The 14423-nt window shown below is 39.6% G+C and overlaps 2 protein-coding genes across 2 annotated transcripts; one reads left to right on the forward strand and one right to left on the reverse strand.

Moving 5' to 3' along the window:
* Positions 1-897: 897 nt before the first annotated feature.
* Positions 898-10002, reverse strand: LOC148898941 (leukemia inhibitory factor receptor-like). Its single transcript, XM_088993795.1, has 6 exons — positions 9849-10002; positions 3607-3748; positions 3339-3475; positions 2563-2716; positions 2034-2312; positions 898-932 (listed from the first exon to the last, which is right to left on the reverse strand). Exons 1-6 carry the CDS (start codon positions 9969-9971, stop codon positions 898-900), a joined length of 870 nt encoding a protein of 289 aa, XP_088849921.1. The 5' UTR covers positions 9972-10002.
* A 1623-nt stretch (positions 10003-11625) lies between these two features.
* LOC148898942 (centrosomal protein of 78 kDa-like) lies at positions 11626-14051 on the forward strand. Its single transcript, XM_088993797.1, has 6 exons — positions 11626-11758; positions 12337-12606; positions 12685-12860; positions 13363-13435; positions 13572-13675; positions 14028-14051. Exons 2-6 carry the CDS (start codon positions 12345-12347, stop codon positions 14049-14051), a joined length of 639 nt encoding a protein of 212 aa, XP_088849923.1. The 5' UTR covers positions 11626-11758; positions 12337-12344.
* The last annotated feature ends 372 nt before the right edge of the window (positions 14052-14423 follow it).

The raw sequence follows: 14423 nt of genomic DNA on the forward strand, positions 1-14423 counted from the left end.
TTATTCTTATTAGCTGCCCTTATAAATGATTAGAATTCCCATATAAAATTTATAGTATGCCGTATATTATTTGAAATAATAAAAAAAAACAAAAAACGGAAATGCAGACAGCTTACTGCGCAGATGCACGTTATGCTTTTATCAATCCGACTGGCGGCAGCATGGTCGTTGGCCACCAGCAGTTGAGACGAAATGGTCTTTCTAAAATCGGTTCACAATTTTTTTCCACATATAAAAGTTGTAGTACGCCCTACATTATTTGAAATGATAAAAAACTACAGGGAAACATATAAATTGACAGGTATGCTATCAGAGAGGTATTCAGTTAAGATACAGTGGTATCATGATTTAAGAGTTCAATTCGTTCCATGACCGTCCTTGTAACTTAATTTACTAACATATCAATTTCATTTTCTCGCTGAAAACTTAATCAGTTCCATTTTAAATCAGGGAAAACACCACACAATGCATGAATTAACTTTTTGTAAGTCAAAGAGTAGCCTTTTCCCCCCAAAATTCCATGAGCATCTTTAGCTCATGCATTACATGGCCAGAAGAAAAAAAAAGGTTGGCCAAATCTAAGAAGCATGAAATAGTACTACTGTGCCCAAAAAGGGGGGGGATTACTTTCCACAAGACTGCATGTGCTATAAAATAAAGTCTGTCAAATTTGCATGCCACTTTGTTGGAATTCATGTCAACAATTGCTTGAAAATGCACTGAACAAGACAAGGGCGAATTCAGTCCTGCTGGAAAAGGGAGTAGAACATAAGTCAGTGCTAAAGTCAACATTCCGAATGAAAAAAAGCACAGGCTAGGATGACAAATATAAAGTCATAAACTCAACGAACCTCCGTGCTTGTAAAAAGCAATTCTGTGATTTGTTGTATTCAGCTGTCACACAGGTGCTGCAATTTCCGAAAAGGGACTAGCTTGGACATGCACCATAAACACATTAAAACAACACATTATTGCAACACACACCATGTCTGCACTTGAAATGAAAATGATGACTTTGTTATTTCGTATTTGAAATGTTCCTGGTATATTTGGTTTGAAAAATAGCAGTGCCCATAGAAAAAATTTCAAGGGTATCGGCTTCAATACAGTTGACATGACTCATAAATAAAATCAGTGTTTCCTCACATAGGCACGCGTGTCAGTACAAGGATGCTTTCTGAACAGGCGGGTCTCCTCACATGAAAAGATCCTCAAGTAGAATACGACTTACACTCCACCCCACCCACACACACACACAACTGAAGTCCATTTATTGTAAGCTGGACAATGAGCAGATTCTAGGAAATGCACCCAAGAAACTGATATCTCAAGAAGCTTGCCACACCCGTACAATCAATACTTGTTTGCAGGGAGGTAGCCATATTCACGACCACAGATGAGGCAAACAACGAGAACGTGGCCGGCACTTAAAAACCGAGCAGGGAGCTTCATCTGTATTCCAGTAGTGTTCACGTTTTAGACAAGACATTTGTCCTTGTCTCACCACCTCGGACTTTGTCTTCTTTGTCTGTGACCATTTCGAGTGATGGGAAAAATATGTTGAAATGTGGTGTAAAGTGCAGGGCTGTAAACATTTGTCAGAAGTCAAAATGTTTTGAGGCCTTTCAGTCCTGTCTGTCCTTGAACACAGGACAATAGTAAGACCTTGTTTCTATCCTTTTCATTCTGGTTCAACAGAATTTAGGCTTACCGTATTTTCCGGTGTATGAGATGCACCGGAGTATAAAGAGCACCCCGAATAAATGGTGTGTTTTCAAACGTTTTCCATATATGTATAAGACACACTGGATTAATAAGAGAAAGAGGAAGAATAAACTGCCACATCAAAGTGTGACGCTATGAAACATATTCTAAATTTACACTTAATCGCTAAGGATTAATCTTTTTTTTTATTGACTGGAAAACAACAATATGTTGTTGTTAACCCCAAAGCAAGTATTTATTCCAAGCATTTACATATTATTAGGACAAACAAATTGGAATCCAAATTGAAGCATTAACTCCAAACTTACATCCAACAAAGACCACCGCCCCTGACAATTTGGTCTTTTCCAGGCTGTCCTTGCAGATGATATTGGTCCCCGTCCTGTTCGACGGAGGCTGGTGAGTTACTGTGATGCTGTAACTCCGCCGACTCAGCCGTGTGGTATTCATGGCCGTGTTGCCGTACTGGACGGAACCGAAGACCGCCCCTTCCGCCACAATGCAGCAGAACGTGGTGCTGTCTCCCACGTGCACAATTCTATCCTGGGGGTACATCTGGAACTTCATTTTGGTGGGAAGATCGTTTCCTGAAGAAAGAAAAATAATCAAAGGAAGAGGGTTATGTAAGGGCGCAAAGATATCAAGAGACAGAATACTTTGGTATGTTCATAATAATAATAATAATACATTTCATTTATATAAGTGCCTTTCAAAACTCTCAAGGACACTTTACAGTCTCACAGGATAAGTTTTTCTGCGGGTGAGCAGCGGCAGCCAGACGCACTAGCGTTCGCTCAACCCGAAAAAAAATCATGATATCAAATAAAGCAAGTTTACCTTGGAGGATCTGTTCGCCGCTCCATTCACTCGTCACCATACCCTCTCTGGAGCGGATTCGGACAGACAACGAGGTACATTCAAGAGGTTCTGCTGAGGTCCAATTCCACTCGTACCGACCAGTCGTCTGGTTGAGAGTCGCCTGTAGCGAATCCTAAAACATTACATGATCATGTTCAGATTTCCATATTCCTTTGAGAAAAATCAAATGAACGCGCATTTTTAGTTTCATGCATTGAAGAGATGGTGAATCAGGACTCGGTACTGGCAGATGCTTAAAACCAAAGACTGACTTGGGTGCCAAAAAAGCGTGATCGGACATCTCTATTTTAGAAGGTGACTGGCTACATACTGTATTTTCCAGTGTATAAGGCGCGCCAGATTATAAAACGCAACCCCAATGAATGGTGTATTTTCAAACTTTTTCCATATATAAGGCGCACCAGACTATAAAGCACACCTTCAATGAATGACAAAAGTTTTCCAAATATAATATGTAAAGATATAAAAGTTTTCCAAATATAAGGCACACCACATTATCTTGCGCTACAGTAGAGACTGGGGTTACGTATGACTGCTTCTACTGGGGGAAATGGTGGCTGCTGACAGTAGCTGCGAGACCTGTTGTGGATCAATATTACTTCACATATAAAGTGCACTTGCGTATAAGGCACAGGATCATTTTTGAAAGAAAATCATGGGTTTTGGGGTGTGTCCTATACAGCGGAAAATACGGTGATTTAAATGGGAATAAAGAAAAAGATAATGCCCCTCACATAGAAGACAGTTTCATTGAGTTCCGTTCTGAGTATCATGACATCAAACACGTTGGCGCGGCCTCCCAGCCAGTAAATGGATAATTGTTGCGTGCGCATGTCGGGTGTCAGTTTTATCTCCTGTGGTACGGTCAGTTCTGGGAGGAAACATAAACAAAGACATAAAATACTAAATCCTTTGCTTCTATTGTGCAAGCTCAGCTCAATATGCGTGTTGTACGGAGAGTTGATATTTAATAATGGTGAAAGAAGGATGGAAGATTCCTACCGTTTTGGGCATGAGTGTGAACCACAAAGAGGAGACAACATATGAGCCGGACAGGCCAGCAGCTGGCTTGTAACTGAGGCATGGCGAGTGACTGCTTGTGGTCCGTTCCACTATGGCAGCGGCATGGTGTTGGCAGAGCACCCTGTCAGAGCATTAAAAAAAAAAAACAAATACAGACATTTTATCTAGTGAGGTCATAGACTGTATATATCACTACTGTAGATCATTTGTTTTGAATGACCTGCGAGTTTGAGACACGGCCGTTTGTTATTTCCCGCATGTCAACTCGATCTTGCCCTAACTGGAAAAAGCCAACCCTCAACAGCACAAGTACCAACCTGAGGAAACAACAAAGCCAATGCACAAAAATAGACTTGCCACAACATTTGCACACATGGGCTAAAAGCTTTCTGACCAAAATTATTTAGCAGAGACCAAGACCAAACAATCCGAAGCATATCTACATCTTTCAACAACAAATAAAATGAGCCAGGTGACATTGTTGGACTCCATTGCAGAAGGTGGTGGCATTTCACAGTATGTTCTTTTCCGCACAGCTAAATCTACTGCACAGGTGTTAAAGTGAAGGCCCTGGGGCCAAATCTGGCACGGCACATCATTTTATGTGGCCTGCGAAAGTGAATCAAGCATGTCAAGTTCCATGATGCCTGCTAAAATCTGAACCAAATTTGAACCATAATTCCTCACAATCTGTGTTCTCACACTGAGTGATACTATCACATATCTGTAAAGTGTCCTTGAGAGTTTTGAAAGGCGCTTAGAAATTACATGTATTCTTATTCTTATTCTTATTCTTATTCTTATTCTTATTCTTATTCTTATTCTTATTAGCTGCCCTTATAAATGATTAGAATTCCCATATAAAATTTATAGTATGCCGTATATTATTTGAAATAATAAAAAAAAACAAAAAACGGAAATGCAGACAGCTTACTGCGCAGATGCACGTTATGCTTTTATCAATCCGACTGGCGGCAGCATGGTCGTTGGCCACCAGCAGTTGAGACGAAATGGTCTTTCTAAAATCGGTTCACAATTTTTTTCCACATATAAAAGTTGTAGTACGCCCTACATTATTTGAAATGATAAAAAACTACAGGGAAACATATAAATTGACAGGTATGCTATCAGAGAGGTATTCAGTTAAGATACAGTGGTATCATGATTTAAGAGTTCAATTCGTTCCATGACCGTCCTTGTAACTTAATTTACTAACATATCAATTTCATTTTCTCGCTGAAAACTTAATCAGTTCCATTTTAAATCAGGGAAAACACCACACAATGCATGAATTAACTTTTTGTAAGTCAAAGAGTAGCCTTTTCCCCCCAAAATTCCATGAGCATCTTTAGCTCATGCATTACATGGCCAGAAGAAAAAAAAAGGTTGGCCAAATCTAAGAAGCATGAAATAGTACTACTGTGCCCAAAAAGGGGGGGGATTACTTTCCACAAGACTGCATGTGCTATAAAATAAAGTCTGTCAAATTTGCATGCCACTTTGTTGGAATTCATGTCAACAATTGCTTGAAAATGCACTGAACAAGACAAGGGCGAATTCAGTCCTGCTGGAAAAGGGAGTAGAACATAAGTCAGTGCTAAAGTCAACATTCCGAATGAAAAAAAGCACAGGCTAGGATGACAAATATAAAGTCATAAACTCAACGAACCTCCGTGCTTGTAAAAAGCAATTCTGTGATTTGTTGTATTCAGCTGTCACACAGGTGCTGCAATTTCCGAAAAGGGACTAGCTTGGACATGCACCATAAACACATTAAAACAACACATTATTGCAACACACACCATGTCTGCACTTGAAATGAAAATGATGACTTTGTTATTTCGTATTTGAAATGTTCCTGGTATATTTGGTTTGAAAAATAGCAGTGCCCATAGAAAAAATTTCAAGGGTATCGGCTTCAATACAGTTGACATGACTCATAAATAAAATCAGTGTTTCCTCACATAGGCACGCGTGTCAGTACAAGGATGCTTTCTGAACAGGCGGGTCTCCTCACATGAAAAGATCTTCAAGTAGAATACGACTTACACTCCACCCCACCCACACACACACACAACTGAAGTCCATTTATTATAAGCTGGACAATGAGCAGATTCTAGGAAATGCACCCAAGAAACTGATATCTCAAGAAGCTTGCCACACCCGTACAATCAATACTTGTTTGCAGGGAGGTAGCCATATTCACGACCACAGATGAGGCAAACAACGAGAACGTGGCCGGCACTTAAAAACCGAGCAGGGAGCTTCATCTGTATTCCAGTAGTGTTCACGTTTTAGACAAGACATTTGTCCTTGTCTCACCACCTCGGACTTTGTCTTCTTTGTCTGTGACCATTTCGAGTGATGGGAAAAATATGTTGAAATGTGGTGTAAAGTGCAGGGCTGTAAACATTTCTCAGAAGTCAAAATGTTTTGAGGCCTTTCAGTCCTGTCTGTCCTTGAACACAGGACAATAGTAAGACCTTGTTTCTATCCTTTTCATTCTGGTTCAACAGAATTTAGGCTTACCGTATTTTCCGGTGTATGAGATGCACCGGAGTATAAAGAGCACCCCGAATAAATGGTGTGTTTTCAAACGTTTTTCCATATATGTATAAGACACACTGGATTAATAAGAGAAAGAGGAAGAATAAACTCTTTTGGGATCAAACAAGATACTGGGTCATGTTTAATTACGTTTTACTTCTTCCTTCCTATTCAAACATAAAAATAAATCACTGTATTTTCCGGTGTGTTAGGTGAAACCAAAAGCTTTGATTTTCTTCAAAAAAAAATACTCGCCTTACACTCAGGTGCGCCTTATATGTTAAGTAATATTGAGCCACAACAGGTCTCGCAACGACTGTCAGCAACCGTCAACTCAATTTTCCGTTGTGGAATAAGTAGTGTGTAACCCAAGGGTCTGGAACCTTTTTGACTAAGAGAGCCATAAAAGTAAAATATTTAGAAATGTTTTTCAGTGAGAGCCACAACACGCGAGCAGCGCGCGCGCACACACACACACACGTACACGCACGCACGCGCGGCCACTTTTCTACAAAATGTCAGAATGTATTATTTAAAATAACTTTGTGTGTGGCGACCCCTTGAAGGGAAAAGCCGAAAGGAATAGAAGAAAGAAGAAGAACTTTGTGATAGTACTCACCGTTAACATGAATGGTTTTCCGTTCCTCGTGATTGGTAAAAATCCAGCCAAACGATCGGAATGAAAGTCAACTTGCCGGGTCCATACGCGAAGTTACTGCTAGCTAGCCTGCACGCGGCTCATTAGCTTCCATACTTGCTTTGCAACATACTTCTCACAGAAGTATACTGATGCTAACGTTAACATGGGGCTTGTTAAAATGTCACTGACATTCGACTGTTTCATTGATGGTATTGTTTCATTGCAAATTAGAATCAGAACCTTTTCATTCCACAAAGGCGAATCTCCGGTGCATTCAAGCTGAAGTGTACTTTGTTTTTACTCGTCGGGCTCATTTAAAGGGGCGTTTACCTGTTGCAAATAGCGGCCAATATCATCCAATCAAAATTGCGCTTTCTGCCAACCTAGGTCAGTGTCATCCAATCAAAATTGCGCTTTCCGCCAACTGCAGCCCCAACAGAAAACAGAAAAAAAACGAGAATGTGTATTTAGATTTATCGACGAGCGATATGCAATCATCAAAAGAGCCATATATGGCTCACGAGCCATAGGTTCCCGACCCTGGTGTAACCCCAGCCTCAACTGTAGCGCCTTATAACATGGTGTGCATTATATATGGAAATCTTTTATTTATTTCTATATTATATTTGGAAAATGTTTTTTCTTCATTGAATGTGCGCCTTATAGTCCAGTGTGCCTAATATATTGAGTAAGTTTAAAAATACACCATTCATTGGGGGTGCGCCTTATACACTGGAAAATACAGTAGGTTCTAACTTCCCATTGAGACATACGAGCAAAGATCTCAGTCGTAACTGCATTGATCGATGCACAACAGATTTTTTTTAATTGTGTGAAAGGATAAACCTTACTGTATTTTGGAATAATTTAGATATGCAGCTATCAAATGTTTTTTTTTTTTAATATTGGATCGCTTTACCCAGCAGTTACTATAGTGGACAGCTTAGCATGTTATCAGGTTTCATGAAAAGGGTAAAAGTTACGGATGAAGTAACTGCATTAAAACACGTTTTTGCATTATGAAACAACAATAACAAATGTGCAACGGAAATGAAGTAGGTTAAGCGATTGGCTTTCATTTTCCATATTGCACCAGAGGTATAGCTCAATCAATGACAACTGGTATACATGGGAGTGTAAAAGAAAGAGCGTGTTCTGAGTATGTGTTGGTATTCTGAAACATGACCCAAAGACCTGATCCCAACCGTTGAATGGGAACGAGAGGACAAGCGGATGCTTTAGGGACCAAATAAGTTAACAGATGTGTGTGTGTGTGTGTGTGTGTGTGTGTGTGTGTGTGTGTGTGTGTGTGTGTGTGTGTGTGTGTGTGTGTGTGTGTGTGTGTGTGTGTGTGTGTGTGTGTGTGTGTGTGTGTGTGTGTGCATGCATGTGTATGTGTGTGTGTGAAAATGCCATTGCTCTGACATCACCAGTGAGAGGACATTCAGTCCAGTGTGTGAAGCAGTCCTTTTGACCTTCCTTCCTTCCTGTTCTCTGTAGTTGTGAAAGCATTTAACCCTACAACATGCACACATAAGGGCAAAAGTAAAAATCTTCACAATAAATAAAATATTGGAATGATCCTTTTAATGTTTTCAGGGTATGAAATGGGAACAAGTAGCTTTGCATTTCATGTCGGTGTACCCAATATTTTGGTATTTGGAAGGCCAAGTCCAAATTCTATTAATTGGGTATTTGGATTAAAAAAAAACATTTCCACTTCAATCACAAATGACCAAATGGTTTTAAGTATTTCACATTTTATACTGAAATTTAAACAGCTTTAACAGGCACCATCCTCATCATAACCCGACTATGACAGGGTATGCACACAGCTACAACTGAGGAGGGAGAAAGAAACCAAGAGCTGCTGTAACAGGAGCTGGCGTCTTTAATGGTCATTACCGTCTCCAAGTTTCCATTCCCAAGACGCAGAAGAGTGAAGTAGAAAACATTACTGACTGATTCCGTGCAAACAGCATGAACCGTACAGATCAACGCACCACTTTCACACTGCTACGATAACTAAATGTGATATTGTTGTAAAAAAGAATGGATCCGCAAGCTTTTTCCTATGAGCATTTTAGAAATTAAATGTCCAAAGAAATATGATGTGACAATCAAGCTAATGCTTATTTTTTTTAATATATTCTGAGCAAATGTGTGTGCGCGTGCGTAGGGAATCCCAGGATTTTTATTTAATACATGTTGCATAATCGTAGAATGAGAATTAATATTGTATGGTTAATAATCACACATCAGCTTGAGAAAAACAAACAGACAAAAAAGAATTATCCTATCAGAGGTAAATAGGCACAATGAAGAAATGACAGAACCAAGCCTGAGTGTACTGGCATCATCATTGTTACTGCCTTTCCAGCACCTCCTGTATTTTGTTTTTCTACTTCTTTATTCCCTTTCCTCTTCCTTTCATAACTTTGCTGATGTGAAATGTAAATGTCTCCACTTCGAGACACATAAAGGTACATCCAATCCAATCCAATTATTTGAAAAAAAAAAAGTAGTTATCATGTTCATCATGCCCCCAAATTGAGCTCACAGTGTGGTGGATATTTGTATATGAAAGACCACACACAGGTCTAAACCACACACACACAGACGCGCGCGCGCGTGCACTCACACCACACAGAAAGCCAGACAGATATGCGCGCGTGTATGTACATATAAATTCTGATTCGTCATTCTCAATAATTCATATTGCATCGTTCATACTGTATATGGTTGACGTTAGCATTAGCAAGTGGTCAGCAACAGATGCAGAGTCGCCGTGACGACCTCAAAGACATTGGAGTGGCATCAATTTTCTGGATTGATATTTGATCATTTAATATCAAATGTATGTCGATTGTTAAAGCATCTTAAATTTTGTGCTTCTCCTTAAATAGCACACGCACAAGTACCTAAGGGCGAATGACGTATCGGGAGGAAAAACACGGCAGGCCAACAACAATCGTACACCGATAAGGTTATCGTTAAACGGTTGTTATGGGCTCGCTAGTGACGCGAAAATTACCTTATGCGTGGCCACAAATCCTTTACAATGTCGTGAATCACGTAATCCAGCGAGAAAATGACGAGCGCGATGATTTCTACGGGTTCGATACGTGACGGTCGTCGTTCCCGTCCTGTGTGGCATTCCAAATCCCAATGGATACAAACACCGTGGGTTTGGATGACGAGGACGCAGTGTTTTTGATTGGCATTTGGACCGACCAATGAGATTTGACAAAAGCATTCCCGAGATGGAATACAGGGGTGTTGTTTTGGTGCGTTCACTTACAACAGGGAAAGGGACACTCTATTTTAACTAACACAACTCTGTCAACAAGACCGTAGATTAGAAACTCGCACACATTGAGTCTTTACAAGGGGAACATTTTCCTAGAACCTCCACATAGTTGGAATAGAAATCTAACTATCTCGGGTATCCTAAAATGTTATGGCAATTCCAAAATGAGTCAGTCTTTTCAGGAAAAAAAATCGATATTTGATTGTCAATAATAATAATAATAATAATTGAGTGTGAAATGTCAAAGTAAACATACTGTCAATTACATGTCGCAAACTCAGGCTGACAGACGATGTTAGACAAGAATCTCCTTGGACCATGATGTTTGCAGATGACATTGTGATCTGTAGCGAGAACGGGGAACAGGTGGCGGAGAAACTAGAGATGTGGAGATATGCCCTGGAAAGGAGAGGAATGAAGATCAGTCGCAGCAAGACGGAATATATGTGTGTGAATGAGAGAGATCCAAGTGCAAGAGTGATGCTCCAGGGAGAAGAGATAAAGAAGGTGGAGGATTTTAAGTACTTGGGGTCAACTGTTCAGAGCAATGGAGAGTGAGGAAAAGAGGTGAAGAAGCGTGTCCGGGCAGGCTGGAGTGGCTGGAGAAAAATGTCAGGTGTGATGTGTGATAGAAGGGTTTCAGCTAGGATGAAAGGAAAAGTGTATAAAACAGTGGTGAGACCAGCCATGATGTTTGGACTGGAGACAGTGCCACCGAAGAAAAGACAGGATGCAGAGCTGGAGGTAGCTGGGCTGAATATGTTGAGGTTTTCTTTGGGAGTGACCAAGTTGGATAGGATCAGGAATGAGTACATTAGAAGGACAACTCTTATTAGAGGCTTTGGAGAGAAAGTCAGAGAGGCCAGACTGAGATGGTTTGGACATGTCCAGAGGAGAGAGACCGACTATATCGGGAGAAAAATGCTGAGCCTTGAACTGCCAGGCAGAAGACTGAGAGGAAGACTGAAGAGGAGGTTTATGGATGTGGTCAAAGAGGATATGAAGGTAGTTGGTGTGAGAGAAGAGGATGCACAAAACCGGGATAGATGGAGGACATTTATTCGCTGTGGCGACCCCTGAAGGGAAAAGCCGAAAGGAAAAGGAAAAGAAGAAGAAGAAGAAGAATTAATACATCACCTACCACGTTTAAAATTGTAAATTAATGCGACAGATTTTTTGAAAATTTGGTTGACTTTAATATTCGATGTTTTAAATAAGACTTGACTTCTGCTTTGAGTTTGAATGTTAGAAAAATAAACTTGCCGAGGGAAAACAACAAAATATGTTTTGTTGCCATTTAATTGTTATAAAATATTAATTAAATTAAATTTAAATTTAATTAATTTAATTGTTATAAAATAAGAAAGGATACAATTCTAATCCAAAACCAGATTCGTGGTACACCGTGCGAGTTGTAAACGATAACATTCGTTCATCCGCTGCGTAATTCATCCGATAGGGTGCGCCCAAGTGTTACGCATTAAGTGGAACGTCGCGACGTCGTAGAACGAAGAAGTTGGCGTCACTTTTTTTGAAAGGTTTACTACCATTTGTGCCAAATAACAAACCCTCGAAGTTGCCAAACGCTTCACCAACGGGAACTAAACAGCCTGAGTTATTTCGTGGACATTCAGGTACGTCAAGGTCAATAATGTTTTCAAACATCGGATGGCATTTCAAGTGAGATGTTGGTGTTAACTATTCACAGCTAGTTGCTCACACTCGATGCTTTTCATCACGACAGTTGCTAGGAGGCGAGCGTTCATGCAGAACTATAATTTATTACTTAAGGTTCCCAAACGTTTTGGGCCCAGAGAGAAATTTCCAAGCACTCGTCTCACATTCAGACCGACAAATGAATATAATAACGATCAAGTGCATTTCATAAGGATCGTTTACCAACCAAAATTTCCTTGGAAATTAACCAAATTCAAAATAACCAATTCATTCTTTATGCATCTTCACACGCTGATCTGCATTGCTAACACTTGGAAATGGGCTGCCGACAGAGCTTTAAGTTTGTAAAAGTAAAGCCAATATTGCCTTTTTAACATCTTCAAACAGTCAAGTGATTTTTAAACAGCTTGTGAGTCTAATTTATCTCATATGATTCGAGTCATTTATTTAAAACAATCTCGAATTGAACATTAAGACCTGCATTTTGAATGTAGCTTTGTAGTAAAATATGTTTTTAATTACCCACCTCTTCCAGCCAAAGCAATGGTTCAAGAAAGTGTTCTGTTCAAAAGGCGAGGTGCTCATGACTTCATGGAATACTACACATATGCCTGTAGCAAAGAGCAAACCATCCCCCTCACTGCTGTAAAAATGCATCTCAACCAAGACATCCTGGACTTCAATGGAGACAAGGTCAAGTTGTCCGATTGGCCTCCCATTCTGGAGTCCATCTCTATCAATAAGCACCTTCACGAGATTTCAATTACTAGCACATACCAGACAAGCCACGGGTGTGGAGATCCAGGTCAGACTTAAAAAGGACACAACATTGACTTTCGTTGAGTCCAGCTTTGCATCGAAACTTCTGTCTTTTACGTCACAGATAGAAAGTACTACAAGCCTGTATTCAGAAAGAAGATACCATCTATTCGCTCTAAGGACATGACTTTCAAGTTGTGCAAAGCTCTGAAGGAGTGCCTGTCGCTTTCTACAAACTTAAAGACTTTGAAGCTAAATGGTCTTCCTTTGAGGGAAAGAGACCTTGTCAACTTGACAAAGGTAAGAATGAACCACAGCCTAGATTCAACCGTACAGCATATCATTGGTTTACATGATTACACTAGTAAATAAATGTAAATGTGCTTTCACATGCATCACACTTTTACCGTTAATGTACTCAAATTGCTTTTAACGGTTTAAATAAGTCTGACTTGAAAAAGTCACTTAATCTTAATAATAACTACCAATGCTCAATAATGGACTAATGAATAGCATTATTGTTGAAGTCCAAGCAACACGTGGACAGAAATATAACAGTACTGGCAGACACCTTCTTTATCTTCCGCAAAGAATGTAAACTATTACTTGTTCTTTCAGAGTGATTAAGCCCTTCTCCGCAGTGGGCTAAGTGCACACAACACCATAAGTAGCAACACAACTTCGCCCGGGGCGGAGTGGCGGGTCGGAATGCATTAGTGGCATTTCTCTGCATTTTAATGGGGAAAAGATTATCTGAGAGGAAAAGAAGCATCTTAATGCCTAAAATGCTGTTCCATTTCAGGGTGTTGCAAAAAGTGTTTCATTGGAATCAATTTCCTTGGCAAACTGTCCTTTCGCAGATGACGGCTTGGAAGGTACGTGTTTTACATAGTTGTAATGTACAGAATCCGAAAATAGATTTCATTAATCTGACACAATTATCCTTTATTAATTGGATTATATTTATCTCATTTAAGCACAGACTTTATTTCCTCCCCCGATATGTTTCAGTTATTTGCCAAAGTGTGAAGTACTCAACAAGAATCAAAGAACTAGATTTCACAGGATGCAATATCACATGGAGAGGAGCTGAACATCTTGCCAACATTATCAAGGTGAAATTTGATGTTCACTCTCATGTCGCTTTTCCTCAAATTTGCCAGCCACATGCATCTCACATCTGTTGTCTTATTAAGATAAATGTTAACAAGAACCTACGGGTAGTTCACGAGGAATTCCCTTCACATGTCTTGCATGTAGACCGACTTTGAGTTCATTTTAGTTGACATTTTTCGCTACTCTTGTTGTATTTTTTTTAACTAAACCCTTTCATAGTTTAGTGAATAAAGAACACATCAATCAAATAAATACGTACAGTACTGTATAGAAAGTTATTAGCATGCCCGTGAGAGAACCCTTCCACCGGCATAAAATCTTGAATCGTACTTTGTCTCCATCTACTGGCAGACAAAAATTACTGGAACTGGCTAAAGTAACGAAGCAGGCGCTGTTTTTTCCAGAATGTATGTCGACATTTCCACACAAAGAGAAGTCATCTAAAATTTCAATCGAACATAATTCTTATGAATATTTGACGGTTTTCCTCGTAATGTTATGACACTTTTGGCCGGTGGGGAGGTTCTATATTTCCTCATTACAGATATTTTTTTTTCTTTCAAGCAGAATGAGACATTCTTGACTACTTGTCCACCACTTGATTAATATTTTGGGTGCCAACACTTACACTTTATTTTCTCAACTATTTTTTACGTGGCCTTAATGTAAATGTAACAAAACGCAATCATATTTTTTGTTAATTTTGTGTCTTTGGTGGCACAATCTCTATTGTCTATTATCGCATCT

The sequence above is a fragment of the Hippocampus bargibanti genome, linkage group LG04, assembly GCF_051943395.1.
Source record: "Hippocampus bargibanti isolate YZ-2025 linkage group LG04, ASM5194339v1, whole genome shotgun sequence".
NCBI classification, from domain to species: Eukaryota; Metazoa; Chordata; class Actinopteri; order Syngnathiformes; family Syngnathidae; genus Hippocampus; species Hippocampus bargibanti.

Coding starts and splice junctions, on each gene's coding strand:
- LOC148898941 (XM_088993795.1), bottom strand. CDS start 9,971: ATGCCACACAGGACGGGAACGACGACCGTCACGTATCGAACCCGTAGA. Junction 3,749..9,848: donor GATTTGTGGCCACGCATAAG/GTAATTTTCGCG, acceptor ATGCTCTGACAG/GGTGCTCTGCCAACACCATG. Junction 2,313..2,562: donor CGGCGAACAGATCCTCCAAG/GTAAACTTGCTT, acceptor TTCTTTCTTCAG/GAAACGATCTTCCCACCAAA.
- LOC148898942 (XM_088993797.1), top strand. CDS start 12,345: ATGGTTCAAGAAAGTGTTCTGTTCAAAAGGCGAGGTGCTCATGACTTC. Junction 13,436..13,571: donor CGCAGATGACGGCTTGGAAG/GTACGTGTTTTA, acceptor GATATGTTTCAG/TTATTTGCCAAAGTGTGAAG. Junction 13,676..14,027: donor ATCTTGCCAACATTATCAAG/GTGAAATTTGAT, acceptor ATCTACTGGCAG/ACAAAAATTACTGGAACTGG.